Source organism: Columba livia, chromosome 14 (assembly GCF_036013475.1).
Source record: "Columba livia isolate bColLiv1 breed racing homer chromosome 14, bColLiv1.pat.W.v2, whole genome shotgun sequence".
Classification (NCBI taxonomy): Eukaryota; Metazoa; Chordata; class Aves; order Columbiformes; family Columbidae; genus Columba; species Columba livia.
Genome location: NC_088615.1, coordinates 6,922,769 through 6,948,125, shown reverse-complemented (window position 1 = coordinate 6,948,125; position 25,357 = coordinate 6,922,769). Strand labels below are relative to the sequence as shown.

Genomic DNA, 25,357 nt, shown 5'->3' with positions numbered 1-25,357 from the left:
GGAGGAGGCTGCAGCCAGAAGAGCCAGGTGTGAGCAGGCTTGAGGCTGGCTCCTGTGCAAGGGGCACAGCGGGTATCTGCAAGCACTGCCTTTGGACATATGGACACAGCCCCCCACCTCCAGGGGTGCGCAGCCCACGCTGGGGGTGTCACTTGTCCCAGCGACCATGTGTCTCCCTGACACCTGCCAGCCTTACCCTGCTCTGCAGGCCCTGCCCAAAGAACAGCCGCGCTGCGGGCGATGCTCCTCGTCGCCCACGCGTGGGGGGCGCAGGGCTCAGCCGTACTCGCCTTTGCCCCACGCGGGGCAGCGAGACCCACCCCCCCGTCCGCGCCACCGCCGTGTCCGCCAGGCGGCGCTGTAGTGCCCCGCCGCGCTTCGCCTCGCCCCGCCCCGCGCCTTCACGGCTCTCCGTGCGCAGGCGCGGGTGGCGCGGTCAGCTGAGCCGGCTGTCACGTGACGGCGCGGGCCGAGGAAGCGGGCCCGGCCGGGTCTGCGCGGCGTGGGGCGGCAGCGAGGTGCGGGAGCGGGACCGGGGTGCGGGAGGGGGCTGGCAGCCCGCATGGGTGCGCGGGGTCCCGAGGGTGCTGGCAGCCGGTGTGGATGCTCAGGGATGCGGAGCTGACAGCCGGTGTGGGTGCTCAGGGTGCAGAGCTGGCAGCCGGTGTGGGTGCTCAGGGTGCAGAGCTGGCAGCCGGTGTGGGTGCTCAATGAGCCTGGGCGTGCTGACAGGACTCGGGGGTGCAGGGGTTCGCTGGCAGCGCTTGTACGTGGCCGGGATTGTAGGGGAGAGCTGGCAGCTTGTGTGGGTGCACAGAGGTCCCTGGGGGTGCTGGCATCAGGCGTGGATGCTCAAGGGTGCAGAAGCATGCTGGCAGCCCGCATGGGTGCTCAGGGGAGTTTGGGGGTGCTGGTAGCCCATTTATGTGGCCATGTGTGTGTGCAGAGCCTATGTGGGTGCCGGGGGGGTGCTGCTAGTTTGCAGGGGTGCCCAGAGGTCCCTGAGGGTCCTAGCAGCCTGCAGCAATGCCTTAGGGTGCCCAGAGCTTGCATGGATCTATGGGTCTGCCTAGACCCTGCATGGGCACCCAGGGGTGCTGGTGGTGCCCTGTGGGGGTGCTGGCAGCCTGCAGGGTTCCCCTTGGACTGTCTGGGGGGCACAGCACCTGTGTCGTGCACCCGGTGTGAGGTGCTAGTAAGGGTGCAGGATGCTGTGTGGTGAGCTGGAGGGTTCAGGGAACCCCGCGCTCTGTGGGGTGCAGCCACGCTGCTGGGGGCTGCTCAGTGTGGGGGGGGAGTGGGGCAGCCCAGCACGGCTGGTGTGGGAGCTGCAGGGACTGTGGGGGTTTGTCCTGAGCAACCTCTCTGTGGGGAGAAGCCAGGCTGGAGAGACCAGGCTATACTGTGAAGTACTGGAAAGGTGAGACTGGGGGTGACTCTGGGGCTGTAAGAGCACTGGGTGGCACAGGGACCAAAGGACTGATGCTGTGGGGACACAGCTGGTGTTGTGTGCACAGCAGCCTGGGGATGGAGCTTGGCCACAGCCTCCCTGTGGGCAGGGGAGTGGGACCAGGCAGGAGGGGGATCTGGCAGTGCTGGCTCTCCCTTGTGTCATGCTGGGATGGATGACAAGCAGTGCTGTGGAAATAAAGGATTCAACATGTGCTGTGGGGAGCAGCAGTGAGTTTTGCCCTGCAACCCACCTTTCTTGAAGATTTCGTGTAGTCTTTCTGCACACAGGCCCTGCTTGGCTGGGGAGAGCTGTCAGGGTCAGCAGAAAGTTGCATCTTGCTTTCGACTTCTGGCGTGGGGTTGTCACTCTAAGGGACAGATTGCTGTCACCCCCACACCCAGCTTTCCTGGGCGCTTCGCTCACCACAGTGAAATTACTCGTGTGTGGAGAGGTGGAAACAAATGCACATGAAAGCTGATGAGGAGCTGGGTTTAAAGTAGAAAATGAATGAGACCATTCTTGTCTTTGCAATGACGAGGCAATGATGTAGTGTGGTTTTGCTTTTGTTTGAAATATTAATTGTGTGGATGAGACAAGTTTTGCAGCTTCTTGTTGATTGCGGGGGAGCTGAGTGCTTGCTCCCTGCTGCTATGCAACCTTTAATCCAGACACAAAGAAGGCAAGTCACGATGAATGCATTTCCCTGGCTCTTCAAAGCAAAAAGCAGCTGGGGCTGGGAAGAAAAAAATAAAATAATGGGGAGCAATCAGGCAGACCGATGTAACTGTGTTGTGTTTTATCTGGAGGATGTTGCTGTTGGGTACTTCAGATAAAGTGCAGGCTGTCTTTGGGGAGGGGTATCCATGCCTGACCCCTCCCTGGCAGCCCTTCTGCCTCTGTCCTTGCCAACCACCAGCCCCAGGTGCTTGGCAAAACCTCCCAAGTCTCTCCCCTGTCCTTCGGGCACCCATGACAAATAGCTTCTAACGCTTTCCTTGTGTAAACTCATGCTGCCGCTCTTCCCAGTCCCTGCCTCACCGCATCGCCCTGCCTGTGGCAGAGCCGGTTCAGGCTGTGATTACGTGGCCTGGCTGTGAGGGAAGAGGCTGGGCAGGAGTGGTGGATGTACTGCCTTCAGCTCCTGAGCACCCGGCTGCATCCTGGCTTGCCCGGCCTGGGCTCTCCGCTGCTCTGGAGGCTGGTGTTGTGTAGGACAGACTGGCGCTGCTTTCTGCTGCCGGCGTTGCCTGGTGCCACAGGAAATAAAGAAGCGTTGTTGCAGCTTGAGTAACTGCTCCTGAGCGACCGGGATCTGGAGCAAGCATCCAGAGTTGAGCAAAGTCCCTTGCTCCCTACTTCCCTTCCGGTTGCGAGGCTGGACCATTCAAGCGATTGCAGCTTTTGGCTTTTTTTTGCAAGTAACAGCCAGGTTTGCAGAGTATGGTGATGGGGAGGTGGGATGCCTGAGGGTCGGGATCTGAGCAGCCTGGGCAGAGCATTCCGTGCAAAGACTAACGTTTAGGTCTGTGCCAGGGTCACTTGTGTGACCTGGTAGGAGCTGTCTAGCAGGAGACATTTCTCTCCTGCTTCCACTCCTCACCAGCACTGGGATGGGGAGAACTGGGACTGCTGGGGTGTGGATGGTGCCTGGGGCGGTGATACCCTGGAGGAGCCTTGGGGCAGGGACCGAATCACCAGGCTGTGTGGCAAGAGGCTGGCAGATAATTTCCCTGTCCCCGGTGCCCCTTCCAGCAGGCACCTGGGGTGCTGAGTGCAGCCAGGGAACTGGAGGAAGCAAAGGCATTTTTTTGGGAGGGGAGCAGCAGGATGTGCAGAAGCTACAGGAGCTTTTTAGGGCATGTGTGGAAATTACCTCGCCAAGTGCTTTCCAGCCGAAGGCAGGAGGATTGTGTCCTTAGGGAGGGCTTGTGCTGGTGCTCCTGGCTTGTGGGACTCTGCTGGGTTTTTTGCTGGAGCAAGAGCTTCAGTTTGTGCAGGTGCCTCTTCCTGGGAAGCCCCATAGTCCTGCAGCAACCTCTGTGGCTGTGAAAACTTTGGGTTGGGTGGTTTGCTGTCAGCCCATGGCCTGTTCTCCTGCCTGATCGAGCATAATCAATTCTTTTTTGATACAAAGTCTTTATTTATTTATGTATTTATGTATTTATTTGTTTATTTATTTATTTTAAGGGAAGTTGGGGAAACTTTCCCTTCCCTGGCAAGAGCAAGCTGTTCTCTTGCAGCAAACTGTGTGCGGGTTAAAAGTGGTTGTTCTTTCCTGGCCGTTCTCTTAACAGCCCGAGTCCTGGGTGCCAGGGCTGGGGACGCTCTGCCAGCATGTCCCTCCCTGCCCCTGGTGCTGCACTTGCCATCCTTAGAGCTGGTCCCTTGCCTGATGCAAAGTGGGTCACATCCAAGCTCTGTCTGCAGGATCCTGAACCCAGGTGTGCCCGAGTTGGGGTCATGAACCTGCAGGAAGAGCTGTTGGGAACATACTGTGCACGTTTGACCTTGGGACATGCCAGCTCCATGATTGCTTGGGCGGGAGCATGTTGCTGTATAAAAGCCCCGGGGCAGACCTTGCTCTGGTAGTAGGAGCTGGTCTCTCTGCACAATGGCTGACCCCAGGGAGCCCGAGAAGGGGGGTGTTGAGCTGAGCACTCCTAATGCAGCTCCCCCCACAGAGACCATGTCCACTCGGCGCCTGCGCAGCGAGGACTACAACGACTACAGCTCTACGGATGTCACACCAGAGGGGAGCCCGCCTGGTGGCATCAACGGCTTTGCCCACCCCGAGTCCTACCAGCGCTTCGGAGAGACCAATGGGACAACGTGAGTGATGCTTCCCTCCCTCCTGGGCTGGCTGGGAGGTAATGGGGGCTCCCTGCTGCCTGCCAGCTTTCCTTGGGGTATGCTGGAGCTGTGGTTTTATGGGGTGGTGAGGGCAGAGCTATGGTCTTGCCTCCATGGGGTGCTGGCACCAAGTGGGAAGCTGCCTCAGGGTCATTCTCTGCTCTCCAGTGAAGCTGGACTTGCTGGCAGTGGGCAGTGTTTGGTGCTTTTCCCAATGTTCCCCCCATCAGCTAGATTTGATAGGGAGCCGTGATGAGCAAACAGCATGTCCAGCTTCAGAGGTTACCTGGGCATGTTGCAGCCATGCCCTGGGGGCTTCCTTATGCCTTACCCACATGAGCAGAGGATGTTGTCTTGCCCCAGGGAGACCCATCCCTTCATCTCAGAGACTTGCCTGTTGTGCAGGCCCTTGGTGCTGAGCTACACTAGTGCTGGGTTTTGCCTCAAAGCTGGTTCTGCAAATGCCTACCCAAAATCTGTTGTTCCTGTCTTTACTTCCCATCATTCTTCAGAGCCACTGGGCTGAGCTGGGTTCAGGGGACAGAATCCAGATCCCTGTGTGTGTTTCCCACAGCAGCTCAGAGCTGCTGGACCCCGAGCAGGATGAGCCAGGGGCTGAGACTGTGCATGGTCCGGGTGCAGGTATCTGCCAATGGTCATATCTGCATCTTCTCTCCCTCAGGTGGTACCAGACCCTGATCCATCTGCTGAAGGGGAATGTAGGCACGGGGCTGCTGGGTCTGCCCCTGGCTGTGAAGAACGCCGGCATCCTGGTAAGGCAGCTCTGAGCCCCGCTGTGCAGGGGCAGAGTGACCTCAGGGCACTGTGCAGCTGATGTGGCCGGTGTGAGGGCTCAACTCCCAGCTGAGATACCTCTTGGTGCTTGGTGGCTTGTGAACCTTTGCACCTGGGCTCTGTGGCTCGCCTTGTTTGCTGCCAAGACTGTGTTTGCTGCTGTTGCATTGTGCTGGCTGGTCTCGAGTAGCTCAGTGTGCAAGTTGGGGCTGTGGTTTCCTCTGCTGGGGTCAAGCAGGGTGCTGGGTCCGTGGCTCTGCACCCAGCTGGGTGTTAACTTCGCGGCCCCTGCAGCATCAGCATCTTTCTCCCAAAATGCTCCACTCAGGTGGCATCTCCTTGCCCTGGTCTTGTGGGTGGCAGGCTGAGCAGGACCTTCACCTTCGTTTGTCCCCAACAGTCCATGGTGAGCAGGCTGTTGTGCCTCCTGAGGGTCCTACGAGCACAGCGCACACATAACGAACCCCGTTGGTCAGTGGTTAATGCCAGTGGCAGGAGATGGCAATGGGGTTTCACCTGGGCTGGCCCAGCCCTGTGGCACTGGTGCTGTGGAGATCAGTGGTTGTGATGCAGCTTTGCTGCCTGAGGGCTGAGGTCACACTTGGAGGTCAAACAGCAGCCCTGGCCATTGCCACATATCCCCACTGCTTCTGTCCTGACACTCTGCTCCTCAGGGTCTGTGTCATACCCCAGCAACTACTGTCCGTGTGAGAGGTACGGCCACCTTGCTGCTCTGCTCCGGGCTTCCTCACCCAGCAATGCAGCGTTCCTATTGCTCAGATTGAAAAATGAAAAGAATTTAAAAAGAAAACTTCTTTCCTTTGTCCAAACCATGACCTCTTCATCACCTGTGTAATAGCAATTTGCAAGATACTTTGGAAAAACAACCCTGGAAGCACTTTGCTATGCCCAGGCTGCCCCACCTTGCTTCTTTTGCATCATTCCAGCCAAGTTTATAGCTCTCTGTAGGGTTACTCAGTTCTGAGGGGCTGGTTCCTGGGAGCAGCACCCGCGCTCCAGTTCAGCCTCCGGCCATGTTTTGGTGCACGGAGCCTGTGGGGTTTTGTCTGGAAGAAAACCCCACGGTGCAGCTCTGCCTCTGGCCATCAGAGTGCAGCCTTCCCCCTCTCTTCCCCTGCAGCTGGGTCCTCTGAGCCTGCTGGTGATGGGAGTCGTGGCTGTGCACTGCATGGGCATCCTGGTGAAATGCGCCCATCACTTCTGCTACAGGTAAGGAGCGACTCCCCTTCTCAGCACTGCTGCTCCTACAACTCCTCCGTCATTCCTAACAAGCCCGGTTGTTTTTCTGAAGCTCCTCAACAGCAAGTTGCCCATGTCAAAGTCTCGGTCAGGAACTACTTCTGGCCTTTTTCGCGAGAACAGTTTCCCCATTAATGCCATTGTTTGCCTTGGGAGCCAGCAGACAGGGCTGATGTGACGTCCCTTTTCTTGCTCTTCTCTGAACAGGTTCCAGAAGCAGTTTGTGGACTATGGGGATGCTGTGATGTACGGGCTGGAATCGACTCCCAGTGCGTGTCTGCGGACACATGCCGTTTGGGGAAGGTACCTGTTCCCTCCTCTGGATGGGGGACTTGTCTTTAAGACCAGCACGTGCTGCAACTGGGACAGAAGAGCCCACTGGTCTCTGAGCTGTGTGGGCAGATGGGCACAAGTGACACAAAATGTTATTTGGCTCACCTATCCTGAGTGCTCGATGTCCCCCGGGGGATAACATTGAGGTCTTTGACCCAGTTTTGTCCTGAACCACATGTAGCTTATACTAAAGGGAGAAGTAAATCTCTGCAGTGTAAGAAAAGGGTAAATAACATGTATTTCAGTGCTGGCCCATCTCGTTAGACAATGAGCATGTCTAATGGTGCCTCCCAGGGATGCTGCCAGCCCTGTGGATGTCCCACATCACACAGATATTGCACACAGATCACATTGTACATCAGACGCTGGGAAAATCAACCTATTCCTGTGTGTGGGGAGCGTTGCCTCCAGCTGTGACAATTCAGCAGCAGACTGGAGATGCTAAACTTTCCTTCTGAGTGTCCTCTTGAGTCTGACCCTGTGGAGGTGGTGGGAGGGAGAGATCGGAGAGCCTGAGGTCTGTGAGGTTAGATGGAGATGTGGTCTTTCCCAAGCATTGAAGAGAAGCAATCTGGGCATGCTCTGACCTGCACATCCCAGCCCATGGAGCAGCGTCCATGCAGTGTTTGATTGCAGCCCTCAAGCAACCCAAGTGGGCTCTTACTTCTGTATGGCCTGGCTAACCAATGTGTTGTTTTTTAATTTTCTAGGCGTGTAGTGGCACTTTTCCTGATCGTCACTCAGTTGGGTTTCTGCTGCGTGTACTTTGTCTTTCTGGCTGACAATCTGAAACAGGTCAGACTTATTAATGAGCAAGGGGAAGGTGAGAATGGGTGTGGAGGCGTTTGGGTCACAGCTCTGTTTTCCACCAAAGGTCCGCTTCCCATAGCTAATGCTGCTCAGGAAGGTACTGCTCCTCTGCCCAAGTATTTTGAAGTATTTGTTTTCGTGTTCAAACAGGGCAGGTTTGTCTGAGAATCCCTGTGAGTTTGCTCCGTGTGCAGAGGTGCTGAGCTGTCCATGTCACCCAGGAGAAAGAGGGGACCATTCCTGGTTGGGAAAGGAACATGATGAAAGCAGAGGGACTGTGTCTTTGATGTCCTGCTGCCTCAGTTAATTGGTTTATTGATGCTCTGTGTTAGATGGTCATGTCATAGAATCCCAGGTTGGAAGGGACCACAAAGATCATATGATCCAACCTTTCTTGGCAAAACCACAGTCTAGACAAGCTGGCCCAGCCCCCTGTCCAGCTGAATCTTAAAAGTGTCCAATGTTGGGGAATCCACAAATTCCCTGGGGAGATTATTCCTATGGCTGATTGTTCTCATAATGAAAAATTTCCCTCTTGTGTCCAATTGGAATCTCCCTGGGAGTAATTTGTACCCACTGCCCCTTGTCTTTTCCGTATGACTCCTTGTAAAAGGGGAGTCTCTATTGTCTTTGTTGCCACCCTTTAAATACTGGAACATGGTAACCTCTCTGCTCCCTTTCTTAGACCTGTTTGCATTCCAGTTTCTTGCCTCATCTCGTGGCTTTGGGGCTTAATTACATCTTTAGGGAAAGAGTTTCCTTCTGCCAGGCATTGGGAGGAAATAAACAGAAACTCTGAACCGCTTGGCTGGCTCCCACGCTGTCAGAAACTGGGAATAACAAGTCCCTGTTCCCAGCCTCACCAGCTCAGTGCCTCGCTCAGCCTTGTTCCCCATGTGCTTGTGCAGCAGTGCTCCGGTCGCTACCAGCGTGGCTGTGACCTTCCCCAGCCCTGCCCTGACACCCGTCAGCTTCAGAGCAGGTTCTCGGGGGTCTGACGGTGGGTGGCAGAGGATGGACGGGCTCTGCCTCTGCTCTGGGAGCAGCAGCTGAGGAGATGCCCCTCGTGCTGCCCTGTGGGGTGGCCGGGAGGAATAAATGGGTGAACGTGGGTGATTTGTCACCAGCAGCTTTGAGAGCAGGAGTGTGGGGTGTATGTGTGGGGCCGGGCTGCTCCTGCTCCCTGCGAATGGCCCCTTGCTGTTCTATCAAGGTGGGCTGCTTTCTGCTCAGCCCCTTGCAGCAGAGACTGAAGGCTGGCTCAAACCACGAGGGAAGTTTGCACAACCATGCAAATCTGACCCGTTTTAGGGTTTCCCATAGCTGAGAAATCCCTTGGCTTCAGTTTCGGATTTCTTTTGTGTAGGGAGAGGAGAGTGTTGCTTGTTCCTTTTTGTGGTGGTTGGGTGTAGCATGTTAGATGGGGAGTAATGGTGCAGGTGGGACCTTGGGCAGGATGCCGCTGTGCTGGGCAGAGCTTTGGTTTGGAAAATGGCTTTGGGGGAAGCTGCAGAGAGGCAGGGCAGATGGAGTTTGAGCAGCACTTCCCTGTGGGTGCATGGTGGCTCTGCATGTCCCATGGGGGATGCTGATTTGTGCAGAAGCTCTTTATCATCTCCTCTGGGGCAGGACTTGCTTGGGAGCAGTTTAAATTAGTTTTCAGGCAGCACTTTGCAGTGGCCAGATGGCACCTGGCACCCAAACCAGCTTGGTGGTGGTTGTATTGGTGATCCATAGCGTGATCGCGCTCCCGAGAGGGACGGCTCAGCCTCTGGATCTCCTCACGTGGAAACAGGGCACTGAGCAGCTGCAGGGGTGCGTGACGTTGGGTGCAACGTGGTGCAGCAGGAGGGAAAGGACCTTTGAGGAAATATCCCTTAATGTCTCTTTCCTTTCTTCTCAACTGGCCACGTGGGTAGTGCAGACCAAGCTCTGCCCTCAGTGCGCTTGGCTGGTTCATGTGCCCAGCAAGCCTGAGCTTGGGCAGGTTTTGCTGTCTGGGCTCAGATGCTGTAGCTGGTCCCAGCTCTTTTCCTTGCAAGGTAACAGGGATTTGCTTCAAAACTACCTGAAAACCCATGTTGCTTTGATTTTATTTGACCAGCTGTGTGCGAATGTGAGCTGATGGGGCAGGAGTCTGACACACCCAGGGTGCGCTGCCAAGATTGGTGGCTCTCAGACCTGCACGATGTGGTTCATCAAGTGTTCCTGTGTTTCTCCAGGTCGTATCTGCAGCAAATGGGACCACCAATGACTGCAGCTCGAACAGGACGGTGACCATGACCCCCACCATGGACTCCCGGCTCTACATGCTTTCCCTGCTGCCTTTTGTGGTGCTGCTCACATTCATCCAGAACCTCAAGGTCCTGTCCATCTTCTCCATGCTGGCCAACGTGGCCATGCTCACCAGTCTTATCGTGATCTACCAGTACATCGTCAGGGTACGTGCGTACAGCTCCCCTCATTGATTCTGTGATGTCCAATGCTTTGGCAGGTGGGGGAGCTCAGTGATGGGATGTCTGCAGGCTGTGGGGTGCTGCTCTTTCCCGTGGGCACGCTCCTTATACTCTGCTCTGCTGGACTTTCTCTGCAGCATGGGCCTGTGGCAGGGAGCAGTGGGAGTGGGCCAGGTCCTCCCTGTCCTCCCCACATCTGAACTCTGTGTGGGCTTTTTTCCAGGACATTCCCGATCCCAGTGACCTGCCTCTAGCAGCAGCTTGGAAGACCTACCCTCTCTTTTTTGGCACTGCAATCTTTGCTTTCGAAGGCATCGGGGTGGTAAGTTGGCATGTGGCAGCGAGGCTGCTTGCATGGGAGGCTCAGCCCATGCTCGGGCTTGCTGCAGCACCTGCTCTGCGCTGCAGCTGTGTTTGCGGATGAGTTTCTCTGACAGTAGCCCAAATTCTGGGTGATGCTGTTAGCTTTAGCCTCCAGGCTATCTCCTGGGTCAAACTCTGTTGCTTCCATCTGAGGCTGGAGGAGAACATGTTCCAAACCTCAGGTTGCTGCTTTGAAGGTGGCTGTATCTGGCAGTAGATCAGGCTCTGCTGGGAATCGCACTGGCAGCCGCCTTCGGCTCAGCTGCCTGACCTGTGGATGAGGAACTGTCCTGAGTCTTGTTATCAGGCTCGATCCTGAAGTTTCTTAAGTGGGAAGCCAAAAAGCATTAAAAAAGAAAGTGATCTATTTTTGCCCCCGTCTCTGCAGAGGCGCTGAGGTCTCCCTTGGGCAGCCGCGTGGCCCCAGCCTGCCGTGGGGCTGGATTTGCATGTGCCTCTCATACAAGATGCTGTAAATAGACCATCTGTGTCTGTGGAAAAAAGCTGTGTGGGTGGGTAGAGAGCTTAATGACTCCTTAAGATATTGTGGGTTGTTTCCGGGAGCTCCCTTCAAAGGAGTGAAAAATGTTTTCATCTCTTAATATAAGCTGTAAGCACAGGGTGTGAGAGGGCCAAATCCATTACAGGAGGAGCTTTTACTGAATGCTGTGCCCAGGGCAGAGGGCTCTGGCTGACAGTGAGGCACAAATCCTCTCTTCCTCACATGACTTGGAGGTGGAGAAGCAAATAAAAGCTGTTCTGGTCCTGCCTCCTCACCAGCTCTGCCACTGTGTTTCTTTAAATCCCCACCACCCAAGGACAGCTATAAAAATGTTTGCTGAAGTCCTATATTTGAAAGCAAATGTTAGTAGTATAGATGTGAAGGACTTGCCTCTGTCCTTCCTTTTGTTTTTATTGTCCTGCCTGGTTGAAATCTGTCTGGACAAATTTGATAAGAGAGGAGAAAGTGTTTGGTCTTTCCAGGACCTGCTGGGGAAAATAAGACGATGTGACACAATGGGCATGGCTGTGCTGTTTTGGGGTGCAGAGTGTAGTGCAGATGGCATCGACTGGAGACACCAGGCACCTGTGGGCACAGCTCCTGCCACAGGGAGGGAGCAGGTCCCTTTGTTAAGGTGAGAACATGGGTGACCCTGCTGGGGACCTGCCATGCCAAGCGTGAAGGTCTCAAGTGGGAGCACAGAAATCAGATCTCCCTTGCAGAGTTCCATGTGTGACCATCCTGTCCCCTGGCATGCGGGGACTATGCTTGGCCGTGGGGCTGGGGCGTATAGAGGAGTGGGGGCAACCTGCTGCTCTGTCATCATCCTTCCCTCCTCTCCCAGGTGTTGCCTCTGGAAAACAAGATGAAGAACCCCCGGCAGTTCCCAGTCATCCTCTACGTGGGGATGACCATTGTCACCATCTTGTACATCAGCTTGGGTGTCCTGGGGTACCTGCGCTTTGGGGCGGACATTCAGGCCAGCATAACGCTCAACCTGCCCAACTGCTGGTGAGTCCCTGTGGGGAGTGGAGGGGCTGGGGGGTGAGGGAGGCATGTCCCAGCCAGAGAGGCAGGAGAGGGGACAGTGGGGGACGTCACTCCTTAGGAGAACTGATCTGGGTGAGCTTGCAGAAGGATCAACCATGCCATAGCCAAACTGTCCGAAGGAGCTGGTTTAGGGTTGTCAAGGCTCATTGCTCTGGTGTCTGAGCTTGGTCTTGGCTCTGCAGCTCAGGCTGATTCCTTGGGGTCCCTCATGTTCCCTGCCTGGGTAGGTACAGCTCTTGGCTTTTTCTTGATGTCTTTTTGGGGGCTAAGCAGCACTGCAGCTGACAGATATTGAATACAGACCCTGTGGGGCTGTATCAAAAGGTCATTGAACAGTGCAAAAACCGCTTCTCTTCCCCAGATGAAGCACATGGAAAACTAACCCAAAACTGGGAGCTCCCAGAGGGGCTGAGATGTGACGTCTCCACACGTGGGCTGCGTTCCTTGTTTGCAGCCCTCGAGCTTGAACTCCTACTCCCTGGGCTCCGTGTTGTGCCTGGACATGGCTCAGCTTGAGCCCAGGCTTTGCCTGTGAGCGCTGGTGCTGTGAGGAAACCCCTTCCTTCCCATGGGGGCTGAGCTCTGCAGCTCCCCAAACCTGTCTGTCCTCCTCTGGGATCTGGTGAGGCCTCCTGAGGTGCTCGGGTTGCTGGCTGGAGCCCTGCGGAGACACACATGGCCTGACCCTGGACCTGCTTCCCTGGAGAGGTTATTTCTCCTCTTGCCAGGGCTGGTGGCTGTTGTAGGAGCTGGCTGGGCTGTGTGCTGGTCTGTGCTGGGGGCAACGGGTTGCTCAGTGTCACAGCTCCATATTCACCCTGGAGGAGAAATTCAAGCAGTTTCTCTTGCCTTTGGGAGAAGAAGTGTGGAGCACACAGATATTGAGAACAAATGCCTTTTCCAGCTTGCTCCACTTGGAATTATTTGAGAAAATCCTGAAAAAAACCCCAATTCTTGCTTCTTATGACATGCTGCTTCGAAGTGTTTGTGTGGTAGGAGACGGTGCAAACAGGTTAGGAGCGGTTTCACAGCAGCATCTCTGGCGCCTGGGTGCAGAGCTGGGGCTGAGCGCCGGCTTTGATGCCACAAGGCTTCTTGGAAAACTGTCCTGTGGCAAAAGAGTTTCTCTGGGTTTGCCTAGGAGCACTCTGGAGTTCAATGGTTTTGCTTTGATGTCTCTGCTGTCTTGAAATCCTGCAAGAGACCAGGGTGAGAATTGGAGCTGGGGGTGCCTGTTCCCCTCCCCAGCCCATCGTCTCTGCTCTTTGCAGCTGCCCATTGCTGTGCAGCGTGACTTGCTGCCTCTTTCCCACTGTTGAAGTGGATTTGGGCAAGACTCAAATTTAGAGTTAGTGGTGGGCTTCCACATGCTGACCTTGCAGAGCTGTGCAGCTGGGGCTCTGGAGAAAGCAAGCATGTGAAAAAAAATAGAGCCTGTTTTTGCTTTAATTGTTGCTGTGTGGGTTTCTTTGAAGTATGCATGGATTTTCATGCTGGATCAGTGTAGTGACTGAACTGCTGGATGTTGGTGTGGCAGAAGGTCCTGCTCCTGCTGAGAGCATTGTCCCTTGCAGGGCTGGGAGCTCTGCTGGGTCCCTGCTTGCAGTGAGGAGGGACAGAGCCAGTGGAAAAACAGGCTTGTGTTGCAGGGAGATCTGAATCCCAGTGTGCCAAGGTGTGAATCCCATCCGCTCAGCAAGCTGAAGTGAGGTGTGGAGGGGATGAAATGCTGCTGTTGTTTCTGAAGGTGTGAAGCAGGTTGGATCCGGGTCTTGGGCTCTGCAGGGCATCAGGTCATGCCACAGCCTGTAGTGATGTCTGCTGACCTGTAATGCTGCCCCGGGGGGTTCCATGGCAAGTCTCAGCTTTGTTTGCTCTAAAGGATGACAATGACATCCCTTGGAAGAAGGTGATGAGATTTGTGTGACTTGATAAGCTACAGAAAGATCCCGTTTCAAGTGCACATCCATGCCGTCAAAGTACTTTTCTGAACAAAACTGTTGGGTTTTTCAGATAGAGAGGAGAGAATAGCCCTTTGGCAGCAGTGCTGGGGAAGCCTGGGTGTGCTGTGGTCCTTGTGACTCAACACACAAAGCGCTTTGATGTTTGCGCATGTTCTGGAAGAACATTTGATGGAGGCTATAAATAGTGGACTTGGAAATGGTTTATCTAAGGTAAGGGCTAGGATACTTAGGCCAAAGTATTGACTGCTGCATTCCCACGCATTAAACTGCAGGTGATGGGTGGAGACTTGCTCTTGAAATGAGTGTTTTGCCCATTCTGCTTCGTTTGCGGGTTTTCTCCCTAGCAGTAAAAAGAGTTGACCTGCAGGAGCCGGTCATAAGGACTGTGGGTGAGAAGTCATGGGGTTTGCCTGCAGCATGGGAGACAAGGCGAGGATTGTGGTGGAGATGCCGCATTGTTCCTTGGCTGTAACCATGGCCCAGAGGTCTCTAGAACAGATTTGATGAACGTGTTGGGAATCGTTGAGTTACAGGATGACTAAGGACTTCTCCAGCCTCATTTCTCTGTGACCGCAGCTTCCTCTAATGAGGAGTGTGTCAGTTCCCAGTGCCCAGGTCTAACCACAGCTTCCGAAATACTGCTCTGCTGTGCAGAAATCCCTCCTTGCATCCTCGGGAGGGTTACTTCACCCCACCCTCTTGAGAGTGAAGAAATGCTGTAGTGAGGGGGAGGATGTTTGGTTGCATATGGCTGGTTGGAGGTAGGTAACGACAGAGCTTACGGTCAAAGGAAGGTGTGCCATTTCTTACAACTTGTTGAGATGGCCTGTCGTGGCTCTCTGGATTAAGGACATGGGTGCTGTGGTTGGCAGAGCAGGACCCTGCGTGGACCCGTGTTTTCTGTGGGTCAAGCCTAGCGCTTGAGACCTTCTTCTTGTTGATGTTTAAAATGCCCTTTGAGCTTGTTATCCTGGTTCCTGACCTGTACAGGATTGGTACTCAACCTTATCCTGTACCTTTTTTAGTGACATCTCTTAATTATGTGTTGCCTGGAAGCACTTTATAGCTTTACAGCATCACTTAACTGAAAAAACAATAATAAAATATGCAGGCTGTGGAACAGGTGGCTCAAGGCTACTGTGCATGTGAGTCACGTGTGGCTGAGTGGGCACATTCTGGATTCTGGTAGCTTTCTCTTTAGCTTGCCTGTGGAATCACAGGGTAATTTGGGTTGGAGAGGGCATCTCGAGATCATCATATCCACCTACCTGCTCAAAGCAGGGCCAGCTTAAATTATCAGTAAGGAGGGGGGTTCCCCACCTCTCCACATGCTTGTTCTGGTGCTTAACTACCCTTTAGGGATGCAGCCCCGTCCCAGTGTCCCTGGTTCTTCTGCTGTGCAGCTCTGGGAAGGATCTCTCTCTGTCTTCTCCATGCTCTCCTATCAGGTAGCTGAAGACAGTAATAGCATACCCATTAACCTTCTCTTCATGCTGAACGAGCCCAGGTCTTGCAGCCTTTTCTCACATGTCATGTGCTCCAGCCCCAACAGCCTCTACTCAACTTGCTCTGCTAGGTCAGTGTTTGTCCTGTCCTGGGTGTCTCCAGACTGCACACAAGATGTAGCTTCTCAAGCTCCCAAACAAGGGAGTAATCCCTACCCTTAACCTGTTGGCTATGTTTTCGCTAACACAAACTGGTATATGATTGACCCTAATCACTGCAGGGTCCTGCTGTTTTCTCATGTTCAGTTGCTGCCCACCAACACTTCCAGGTCCTGTTCTCCTGGCCAGTCAGGAAACTGGGCCCCAGCCCTTCCCACCTGCAGGGTTTTGTGTTTACATTTGAACTTTGCCCATGGCACCATGTTGGTTGGGTCCTGTTCCACGGTGTGTCCATCATTCCCTCCAATTTGATCTTAGTGTGAACTTGCTCTGGGTCACTGAGAGCTCATCCAGGTCACCCATGAGGATATTTCCAGGATTGAAAAATCCCCACTGGCTGTTCACCCTGTCCAATATGCACCTGGAAATGGATGCCAGGAGGACTTAGGTCCTAGTTTTCTGGGGATTGAGGTGAGGCTGATTAGCCTGGAGCTTCTCTCATCCTTTTTGAAGGTGGACCTGACACTTACTTCTTCACAGGCAGTGAGACGTCTCTCTCTGATCACACTGCTCTTTTAAAGGTGAGAAAGTGGCTTCAGGCTGATGTTTGCCATAACCTCAAATACATCTGATCTGATCCCATGGACTTGCATAACATCCCATTTGCTTAGGTGATCCCCAGCTCCATCCCCTGTGACTGTGAGAAACATTTGACTCCACCAGACTTTGCTATTAGTGTTCAGAGTTGTCTTGCCTGTGAATATTTGGACTTTTCTGGTTTGGGATTGTTGTTGTAGCAGCTGGATGCTGAGAGCCAACATACAGAAAGACCCTGTATTGGGCCCAAAGAAAGTAAAGGGGTATCAGGAGGAGCTGTATACCTTTCTTTCAGCTTGGAGCCACTTCATATTTACTCAAGTGGTGTGGCCAGGACCCGTGTTTCCTGCTTGGTCAGCATGTCGTGAGTTGGGGACCAGATAGGACCGTGTGTGATGTAACTAGATATCACTCCTCTTTTAAAGAAGCGTTTCCTGCTGCCGGGTTGCTGCGGGCAGAGATGAGGCCGGGAGGTGGCTTTTTCGCCACCTGTGACAGGCTCTGTCCCGCACCCCCACTACATCGCTGTGGGATCTGGGCCGTGAGGTCTGACTCGGGGTGAGCCTCGGGTGCTGTTTGCAGCCTGTCTGCTCCCCACCTTCCCCCTGCGCGGCCCAAACTGCTCGTTTAACTGTCACTGCCTCAAACATGTATTATGCAGCATTCCAAAAATAACTGCTCTTTTTCGTTTCATGGAGGAGGTTCAGTTGCAGGTGGTGGTGGTGACATTTGCTTTGTAAGCCCAGACTTATCCCAGCAGTGCTGTTCTCTTCCCCCTCCTCAGAAGCCAAGCAGTAACTGCAATCTGTGAAATATTAATGGCTGCAGCTGATAAGGCTCTTTGAAGATATTCTTCATCTTCTATTTTAAGACAGAGAATAAAGTCCAGCTGGTTACAAATAGCAGAAAAGGTGGTGGTTTTGTTCCTTCAGCTCAGAGGCTGGATTTTGTTGGTGAAGGTGGGGGGTCTCTGGGGATGGGTGTTGGAGGCAACTTCATTCTGGGTCACTGGCCAAAAGTCAGGATTGCAGCTCTTGGTGGTACCAGTGCTAGTGGGGGTATTTGTGTGTGTGTGTGTGTGTGTGTGTGTGTGTGTGTAGGACAATCATGAAGAAGGCCACCCTGTGTCACTGCAGACCTTGCAGAGTCCAGCCTGGTCAAGCGGCGAGGGTGGTATGGAGCCTATATCTCTATATAAGGGAGCAGGGTACCTGGAGGATGTGTTACTTTGTGCAGCCAAGGGCAGCGTGGCACACGTGAGCATCTAGAAATGCAGGCAGATGCCTTAACTTGTCGAGGACCAAGTTAAGCCCTTGGTCCCTTGACTAACAACACCCCAGCTTCCCCTGTGCCTTTGGATGAGTTAGGAGCAGGACAGTCATTTGTTGTTTTTGTTCGTTCGTTTTTCAAGTAGCTCTCAATATCTGTGCCCACAAGTTTTGCCAAGGGGAAGCAGCATTTGAGAGGCTGCTGGCCCAACTCCTGGACTGATGATACCTTACACAAAGCCAAGACTAAAGCCTCTGAATAGGTGTGGGAACATGTATTGCTGCAGCTTGGAGGATGTGCTGTCTCCTTGCTGTCATTTGTCCAGGAAAGGTCTCTGTACATTGAATGCATCAGCCTAATTTTCCAGCAGAGCGTTCAGGAGGGACGATCACTGGCACACAAAAGTCCTTCTTGGCAGAGTGTTCCCCTTCCACTTTCTGTTGTTGCTGCCGTGGGGGCTGGAGCAAGAGCGTATCCCACTGGGTCTCCTCCTTCTCTTTTGCAGGCTGTACCAAGCTGTCAAACTGCTCTTCTCCATTGGGATTTTCTTCACATACGCTGTGCAGTTCTACGTGCCCGCCGAGATCATCATCCCTCCCCTCATCGCTCGGGTGTCAGAGCGCTGGGGCTGGCTGGTCAACCTGCTCCTCAGGGTGGCCCTGGTCGGCGTGACCTGTGAGTAGAAAGCAGCTTGTCGGAGTTCCCGTAAGAGGATGTGACACCACCTTCCCACCACTGGCTGGTGGTGCTGAGAGCCTTTGCCCCTCTCCTTCCTGCCTCAGGCCTGGCTACTGAAGCCTGGGCAGTGGGGAGTCTCCTGGAGCCCTGTTTTCCATACACAGCATGCAGCCGGGCTTCTCCTGCCTGTGTGACACAGACATGGCTGCAAAGGGGTGACTGACTGTGAGGGATGGGTGTGCTTGTGTACAGACATTCATGGCAGTGTATAGCACAGCAGAAGATAACTGGGAATGGTGCATGACCCATAACAAAGCCTTGGCATGCCTGTGGCCACAGGGCAGGTCTGGTTGCGTCAGCCCCAGGTGGTCTCTTTCCCTTGATGGTGTGTGCTGCCTGCAGTGAGGTTCTGGTGGAGCAGGATGCCAAATTAGAGCCTGGCGGACCTTCGGGAAAGGTGTGGAGCAAATCAGGTGCAGGAGTATCAGATTTTGGCTGGCTTTCATTCCTGAAGTCTAGATCCTTGCTATTGTCAGCACAGCTGAGACGCTTGACTGAGCTCGCAAGCATCATGTGCTGAAAAAGAGCTTTTCTTCGTGGCTTGACGCTGCTGATGCACCAGAGTTGAGCATCAGGGACCTGGCCCTGCATCGCAGCTGGGTTTTGTTTGTGCTTGAGAGGAGCATGGTGCTAACTGGAGGGTGGTGGAGATGGCTGAGAACAGGATGCTGCCAGTTCCTGGGTTCTCAGTAATGGTGAGTCAGAAACACTGCATTAACGGAGGTGGACAAAGCCCCTTCTCCTCTGTGCTGAGTTCCTGAAACACATTCTGGCCCAGTGCCCACAGCTGGAGGGATGGTGCAGGGATCACAGAATCCCAGACTAGTTGGGGTTGGAAGGGACCTCTGGAGATCATCTGGTCCAACCCACCTGCTAAAGCAGGTTCACCAGAGCAGATCACACAGGAATGTGTCCAGGCAGGTTTTGAATGTCTCCAGAGAAGGAGATTCCACAGCCTCTCTGGACAGCCTGTTCCAGGGCTCTGGCACCTCAAAGTAAAGAAGGTTCTCCTCATATTCAGATGGAACCTCCTGTGCTTCAGCCTGTGCCTGTTGCCCCTCATCCTATCATTGAGCACCACTGAAAAGAGTCTGGTCCATCCTCTTGACATCCACCATTGAGATATTTATAAACATTGATGAGGTCCCCTCTCAGTCATCTCTTCTCCAGGCTGAACAGACCCAGCTCTCTCATGAAATCCTTCTGTGCTGGACCACGTTCTCTGACCACCCCAGTGCTGGTGCTGAGCTCGCAGCCTGCCCATGGGATGGGAGCCTCTGCTGGAGGGTGTTGGGGTGTGCCTGGCCAGGGAAATGAAGGCGTGGAGTGACGGGATGGATTTAGACACTGGCAGTGGCCGATCGGGGATAGGGAGGCAGTGGAGGTGTTGGTTGAATGGTGCTGGTTCCTTTGTACCTCCTCCCCTCCCCTTTCCCTGTAGGTCTCTCTGACTGCTGGTGAGGATAAAAGCAACTGGGGGGGTTGCATGAATATTCATCGGATGATTGTGTGGCCACAGAACAAGCCTGCATCACGGCTTTGGCTTCCAAAGAGAGGATGCAATTTGGTGTATGGGTGCCTTTTATGGGTGTCTTTTAAGCTTAGACTTCAAAACCAGCACAGTTAAAACCCCTTTGAATTAATACCTGTGGAAAGCAGGACCGTTGCCCCTGGAGGCTGAGGACTGCAGCTGGTGCTTCAGCCCTGCTTGTTTTAGTGGGGGGTTAATAATTTTGTTTACTCTGAGTCCAAAGAGCGGTGTGGGGTGGGCTGAGGGTGCTGTTGGCGGTTGGCTGCTCTGCTCTCCCCACAGGCTGCCGGAGCAGGGATGCTGCTCACAGCAGAGACCTGGCAGAGCACTCCTTTGCCTCTGTGCAGAGCTGGGAACTGGGATAAACTTCCTCCAGGTCAGCTTTGTGGGGACTTTTGCTGCTCTTCCCCATGGTGGAAGGATGGTTCATCTCTAGGCTTATCCTTAACGGCAGGGCTGGAGTGGTGGTGATGTGCAGGAGCATCTCCTGTTTGTGTCTTTGCCTGCTGTCAGTCTCCCAAGCTTTCCATCTGCTGCAGTGCTGTGGGTGATCTTTGGCTCAGGGAGGCTCCACCAACCTCTCTTGCCTGTAGCTGATTGCTGAGGAATGAACAAATCCATCTGGAAGGGAGCCCCGAGACGTCTGTTTTCAACTCAGTCTGGAGCTGACACAGTTCTAGGTGTCTCCTGTTTCTAAGCAGAGCTTTCAAAGCAATAATCCAGTTTATTTCTTTTGGTTACTTTGATTAAGCGCTGAGGTCTGCTTTGATTGCTGAGGATGCTCTTCTGTAGTACAAAGCCCTGGTTGCCTTTTCCTCAGGCTTCATTTGAACAAAAAGCAGCAGTGATGCTCTTGAGTGCTGCGGGTAGGGAACTCGCTCGGTGTGTGACCGTGCTGAGGGGCACCGCTCCCAGTTGCGAAACAGGACCTAGATGATCCCTTGTTTTAAATCTGCTCGCCAAACACTGACACTGCGATGCCCAGGGGTGGTGGTGGCTGTGGGCTGTTGGAAGGAGGACATACCATCCCTCCATCCTCCCCTGGTCCCAAGCAGGAGAAGGGGGAGTGGGAATACGCTGGAATTTGCAGCCGCTAAGTGTGAGCTGTCAGAAGTCTCCCAGGGGGATTTTCCTTGGCTGCAGTTTTTACCTCACAAATGTTCTCCCCTGGGCTGTGCCGCAGGTGCTCTGCTGCTGGAGCAGCTCTAAACACATGCAAACCACAGGGATTTATTTGGAGTGGGGGGAGATGGCTTTTTGCCTCCTGTTTTATGGGGTTTCTGAGGCTTTGTGGCTCCCCAGGTGTGGGGAGCAGGAGTGCTGGTTCTCTCAGGGGGGCCAGCAGCCGAACTTCTGCCAGCGGCATGTTTGCTCGGCCCCAGAGCTCGCTGTGGTGGTGCCCGGGGCGACAAAAAGGGTTTGGTCTGCATGCTGCACTACATTAACTCAATGCAATGGCTTAATTGCTTGTTGGGGAGGAGTTGCTGGAAAACATGCAGCCACATCTTCAAAGCTCTTGTGTCAGGGAGAAGGGCAGAGGAATGATTCAGGCAGATGGAGTCCTTGCAGTGGGTTTTTGCTTGTTTTGACTCAGGGGAGGGTCTCTGCCGTTTGGGAGCCAGCTGCACTAACGTTGCATCTGCTCCTTCTCCAGGCGTGCTGGCCATCCTCATCCCGCGCCTGGACATCGTCATCTCGCTGGTGGGCTCCGTCAGCAGCAGCGCCCTGGCTCTCATCTTCCCCCCGCTGCTGGAGATCGCCACCTACTCTGCAGAAGGCCTGCACCCCCTTGTCATCGTCAAGGACATCGCCATCAGCCTCTTCGGCTTCCTGGGTTTCGTGGTGGGGACGTATGAGGCACTGGTGGAGCTGGCTGCACCTGCCGCCACCATTGTGAACAGCACCAGTGCCATAGTGCAGTGATGGTGCCTGTGCCCCGCTGGCCCCTCTGGGCGCTATGCTGGGGGCACACGGGCACTGCTGGTCCCCTGGGGACAGTCTCCCCTCTCCCCTTGGGAAATGCGGTGGGTTTGGTCTGCGAGAGGACGGGGCTGCCCGACGCTGTGGCTGCCCATCTGCAGCAGGGTCCTGTGCTGGGCTGCGGCTGGGGAGGTGGGATCTGGGGCAGTGCCTTCCCTGGGGGCTTTTCGGGCAGGTGTTACAGCCAAACAGCACCTGTGTAAATAGTCACTTTGAGAGTGTACATCCTGGGGATGTACATTTTGATTTTTTTCTTTTTAAATCCCAGCCTTTCTGTATCTCCCTTTTTCCCTTCAGTCAGGGCAGGAAACAGGGACTGCTCTTTTTTGTGCCAGTTTTTTATTTCCCCCCCCTCAGCACTTTATTTTTACAGCAACAGAGAAACCTCAGCTCAGGTTGGGGAGCATGCAGCCGCCTCCTCACCCCAGCCCTGCGGGGATGGCAGATGGAGCCTGAGGTATGGAGCATCCTGGGACTCTCCTGCGGTGGGATCCCCGAACATGGGCATTGGCTCCTGCCGTGCTCCAGATCTGTTTCCAGACACCCTGGGAGCTGAGCTGGGCACCAGGCACAGCACCTCCCTGGCCTGGGAGGGTTTCCCGAACTCTGGCCCATGCTTTCAGTAGTGGCACTTTTTTCCCCATCCAGCACACACACTTAATGTCTGGCTTTTGGAAATGTTAGGATCTGATGCACGTGGAGAGCAAATGGGGTCTGCTGTAATGAGGGTCCAAGCCGGACACCTTTGGGTGGGAGCGTCTCCCTTCATGGGATGGGGAGGTCACCACGTGCTGCCTGCACACCGCAAAAATGCATCACTTTGTTTACAGCACCTGAGCTGGCCCGGCACACTCCAGCTGTGTCTGCAGGCCATTACTGAATGTCAAATCACACACAAAACCCCCATGTGTGGGGTATTTTTGGTTTTGTTGTTTTTTAACCTTTCTCTCCTCCCTCCCTGGTGGCATCCTCTGCCTCTGCCCCAGCTCTGCAGCCCCTGGTAGGAGGCAGCTTCTCTCTGTGCTCCTGTTGCTTCTAGCTGTGTGGCTGGTGCATGCTTGGATGTGGGACAGTCCCCACCATGCTGCTGCTTCCCTTCCTCTTGGTGAGCCCAGCTTCCTCTCTGGAGGGTTCCCTTGCATTTCACAGAATCACAGAGTGGTTGGGGTTGGAAGGGACGCCTGGAGAACATCTGGTCCAACCCACCTGCTAAAGCAGGTTCACTAGGGCAGATCATACAGGAATGTGTCCAGGCGGGTTTTGAATGTCTCCAGAGAAGGAGACTCCACACCCTCTCTGGGCAGCCTGTTCCACGGCTCTGCCAGCAGTTTTTTGTTTGTTTTAAGAGGACAGATGCATCCTCCATGGGATGCCTTTTCCTAGCAGTGTGAAAGCCACCCCTCTGCAACCCCCGGTCTGGGCTGAACTCCTTCCTGCTCACACAGCATCTCCCAAACACCGGCAGCATGGTGGGTCCCTCCAGAGAGCTGTTATCCCTGCATCCCACCACAGCCTTTTCTCCATAGGGGTGGGCAAAGGCTGGTGGTGGTGGGAAAGTAGTGTGAACATAGCACTGGTGGGCTGTGTTCTGTCTTTGATGGAGGATGGGTGATGCTTGGGGTGTTTGGTGCTTAACCTGCTTCTGGGAGGAGAAACTGTGCAGAGCGGTGTCCGTGCAGCCTGCCTCCTTGATGGGTGGTGTTTCAGTGTCTTGCACTGTGTCCCTTTTGCTGGCTCTGCTTTGGGTGCCCCATACTGTTACATGGACCCATGGCCAGGTGTGGGGTAGGTCTGTGCCATGTCACTGCGCCTTTCCAGCCCCTCATCTGCTTGCTGCATCTCTGGAGGCTCACCTCATCTCCTCCAAGTCTGTGCTGGTGAAGGTTTCATGAGCAGAGCAAAGCTTTAACTCAGATCATCCACCTGGAGGACACTGGGGTCTGGGAGGGCACTCCAGGGGATGCCACGGACGGGAAACGTGCAATATTCACATCCATCACTGTGTACTGACCCTGGCGTGGCCCTTGCAGTTGGATTTGACAGCAGAAATGTCACCCTTAGCAGAAGAGAGCATGCTGTTATGAGCAGGGGATGTCTGGTACATGCCCCCAGATCTGTTGGTACCCTCTGAGAAGGCTGGCTGCATTTTAGGGGACAGCTGTGTGCCAGGGCATGTCCCCAGCCCAGCACCGGGCATCAATGTGTTTGCTGGTTGGGGCTCTTAGCACCCAAACTCACTTTGCAATCAGTGAAGACCTCATTTCCAAGGAGACTGGGATATCACAGCAGCATTAAATGTTTTTTGCAGTTCTTCACTTTTATTGGGGTGATCAGGGGGTGTTTAGAGATGAGGCCAGATGTGCTGTTGGGGCACACAGCCTGAGGGGCTCTGCTGAGCCAGGAGGACCTGACACAGGACCCAACAGACTTGAAAACTTGACACTTCTGTACCGTAGGCTGCTCTGTAACCACGGAAATTATGTAAATATAGAAATTATTAATGTATATGTTTCGTGCCTATGGATATTGTCAGTGAACAGTGTGGGTAGCTGCCCAGTGGAAGAGCTGGCGCTGCACCTCAATTACATTATCTTACTTTAATCAATAAATATAATCTATTTTTTACGTGAAAACACTCTGGGGTGTGAGATGGGGACTTCTCGTGTAAAACAACCTGGCAGTGCCCCAGCCAGGTGTGCAGCAGTGCCGGGGGTCTCCTAGGTGGACCCTGCTGTGCTGGGCTGGATGGGGCAGTGCTGTGGCATTAATGTCAGTGGATGTGCTACAACTTTTGGGACTTGTTTGTTTTTACCTCCTCTCTTTTCTTCCTTTTTTTTGCAAATACCACCCAGTAACAAGGGCTTGGGGAGGAGGGGACATCCATGCGACAGCAGGAGCCCTGGAGCCCGGCAGGCAGCCGGGGTCAGCCCCTGTGTTTTTCCCAGCCCCATTGCAGTACATGAGACTCCTGCCTCTGCTGAGGGTTTAAAATAAAAGTGTTTCAGTTTTGCTACTCTGAAAATGATCATTTTTCTTCTGAATGCACTTGTGCAGGTGGGTTGTGGGCAGAGTCTTTATGGGCTGGCTGGACTTGGCTGTCCTCTCTGCCCCACCAAAGCTGCACCTCGGCTTCTTGTCTGTGCCCAGGGACCCAGCAGCCTGGTTTATACTGAAAGTGGGACTGCAGCTGAAAAAAGAGCTTGATGTGTGGATGGTGGCAGCGTGGTGGATGCTGAGATGCTGCTGATCCACATGAGGGTTCAGAGGAGACGGCTGGGTGCCACGCCAGCATGGTTGCAGCTCTGCTTATCCTCATGCTGCTGAATAATTCCTGCCATTGCGGTGTGTCGTTAGTGGGGCTGTTTGGAAAATCAGGGCTTGAGTTAATTGCTTGAAGAAAAGTCTCCTTAAAGTTCTGAGGCTGATAGGGAGTTTGGTCCCCGGGGGGTGGAATCCGAGGCCACCCGAACCCCAGGGCAGGAGGAGTGGCTGAGCACAGGCGAGCAAAGGCAAAAACTGGGGTTTATGAGCAGGAAACAGGCAGAGCAGGTGAACCCCATCTTTTCCTTTGGCTTTAAGAAAATGCTGCTCCCTCAGCAAGCCTGGGGATGGCAACCCTGCTTTTCACAATGTCCCATCAGCATGCAGGGGGTTGACCCTGCCTTGGGGACCTGCCTGTATTTAGAGTTCTATTAAAAACAGCCATGGTGAACTGCAAAGCTCACAAGCCTGTCCTGGTAGAGGAAAGCTGGGTTGGGGATCTGCACAGCTGCAGCCAAGTGCGCCATCCCTCCCCTGGCTT

The 25,357-nt window shown here is 54.1% G+C and overlaps 1 protein-coding gene across 3 annotated transcripts; it reads left to right on the top strand.

The window, feature by feature from the left end:
* Positions 1-383: 383 nt before the first annotated feature.
* LOC102093251 (proton-coupled amino acid transporter 1) lies at positions 384-24,188 on the top strand. Of its 3 annotated transcripts, none has more exons than XM_065029744.1 (11): positions 384-518; positions 4,135-4,282; positions 4,986-5,076; positions 6,240-6,328; positions 6,566-6,661; positions 7,402-7,486; positions 9,724-9,942; positions 10,181-10,279; positions 11,667-11,833; positions 17,812-17,981; positions 21,230-24,188. In XM_065029744.1, exons 2-11 carry the CDS (start codon positions 4,140-4,142, stop codon positions 21,496-21,498), a joined length of 1,428 nt encoding a protein of 475 aa, XP_064885816.1. In that variant the 5' UTR covers positions 384-518; positions 4,135-4,139; the 3' UTR covers positions 21,499-24,188. The 3 variants fall into 3 exon arrangements, with proteins under 3 accessions (XP_064885816.1, XP_021144671.2, XP_064885817.1); XM_021288996.2 differs by lacking the exon at positions 384-518 and adding an exon at positions 575-1,420; XM_065029745.1 differs by lacking the exon at positions 384-518 and adding an exon at positions 1,449-2,882.
* The last annotated feature ends 1,169 nt before the right edge of the window (positions 24,189-25,357 follow it).

Excerpts from the sequence above, each read along its gene's own strand:
- LOC102093251 (XM_065029744.1), top strand. The coding sequence starts at position 4,140 with ATGTCCACTCGGCGCCTGCGCAGCGAGGACTACAACGACTACAGCTCT. Across the intron at positions 6,662-7,401 it reads ACACATGCCGTTTGGGGAAG|GCGTGTAGTGGCACTTTTCC; the intron begins GTACCTGTTCCC and ends TTAATTTTCTAG. Across the intron at positions 11,834-17,811 it reads CTCAACCTGCCCAACTGCTG|GCTGTACCAAGCTGTCAAAC; the intron begins GTGAGTCCCTGT and ends TCTCTTTTGCAG.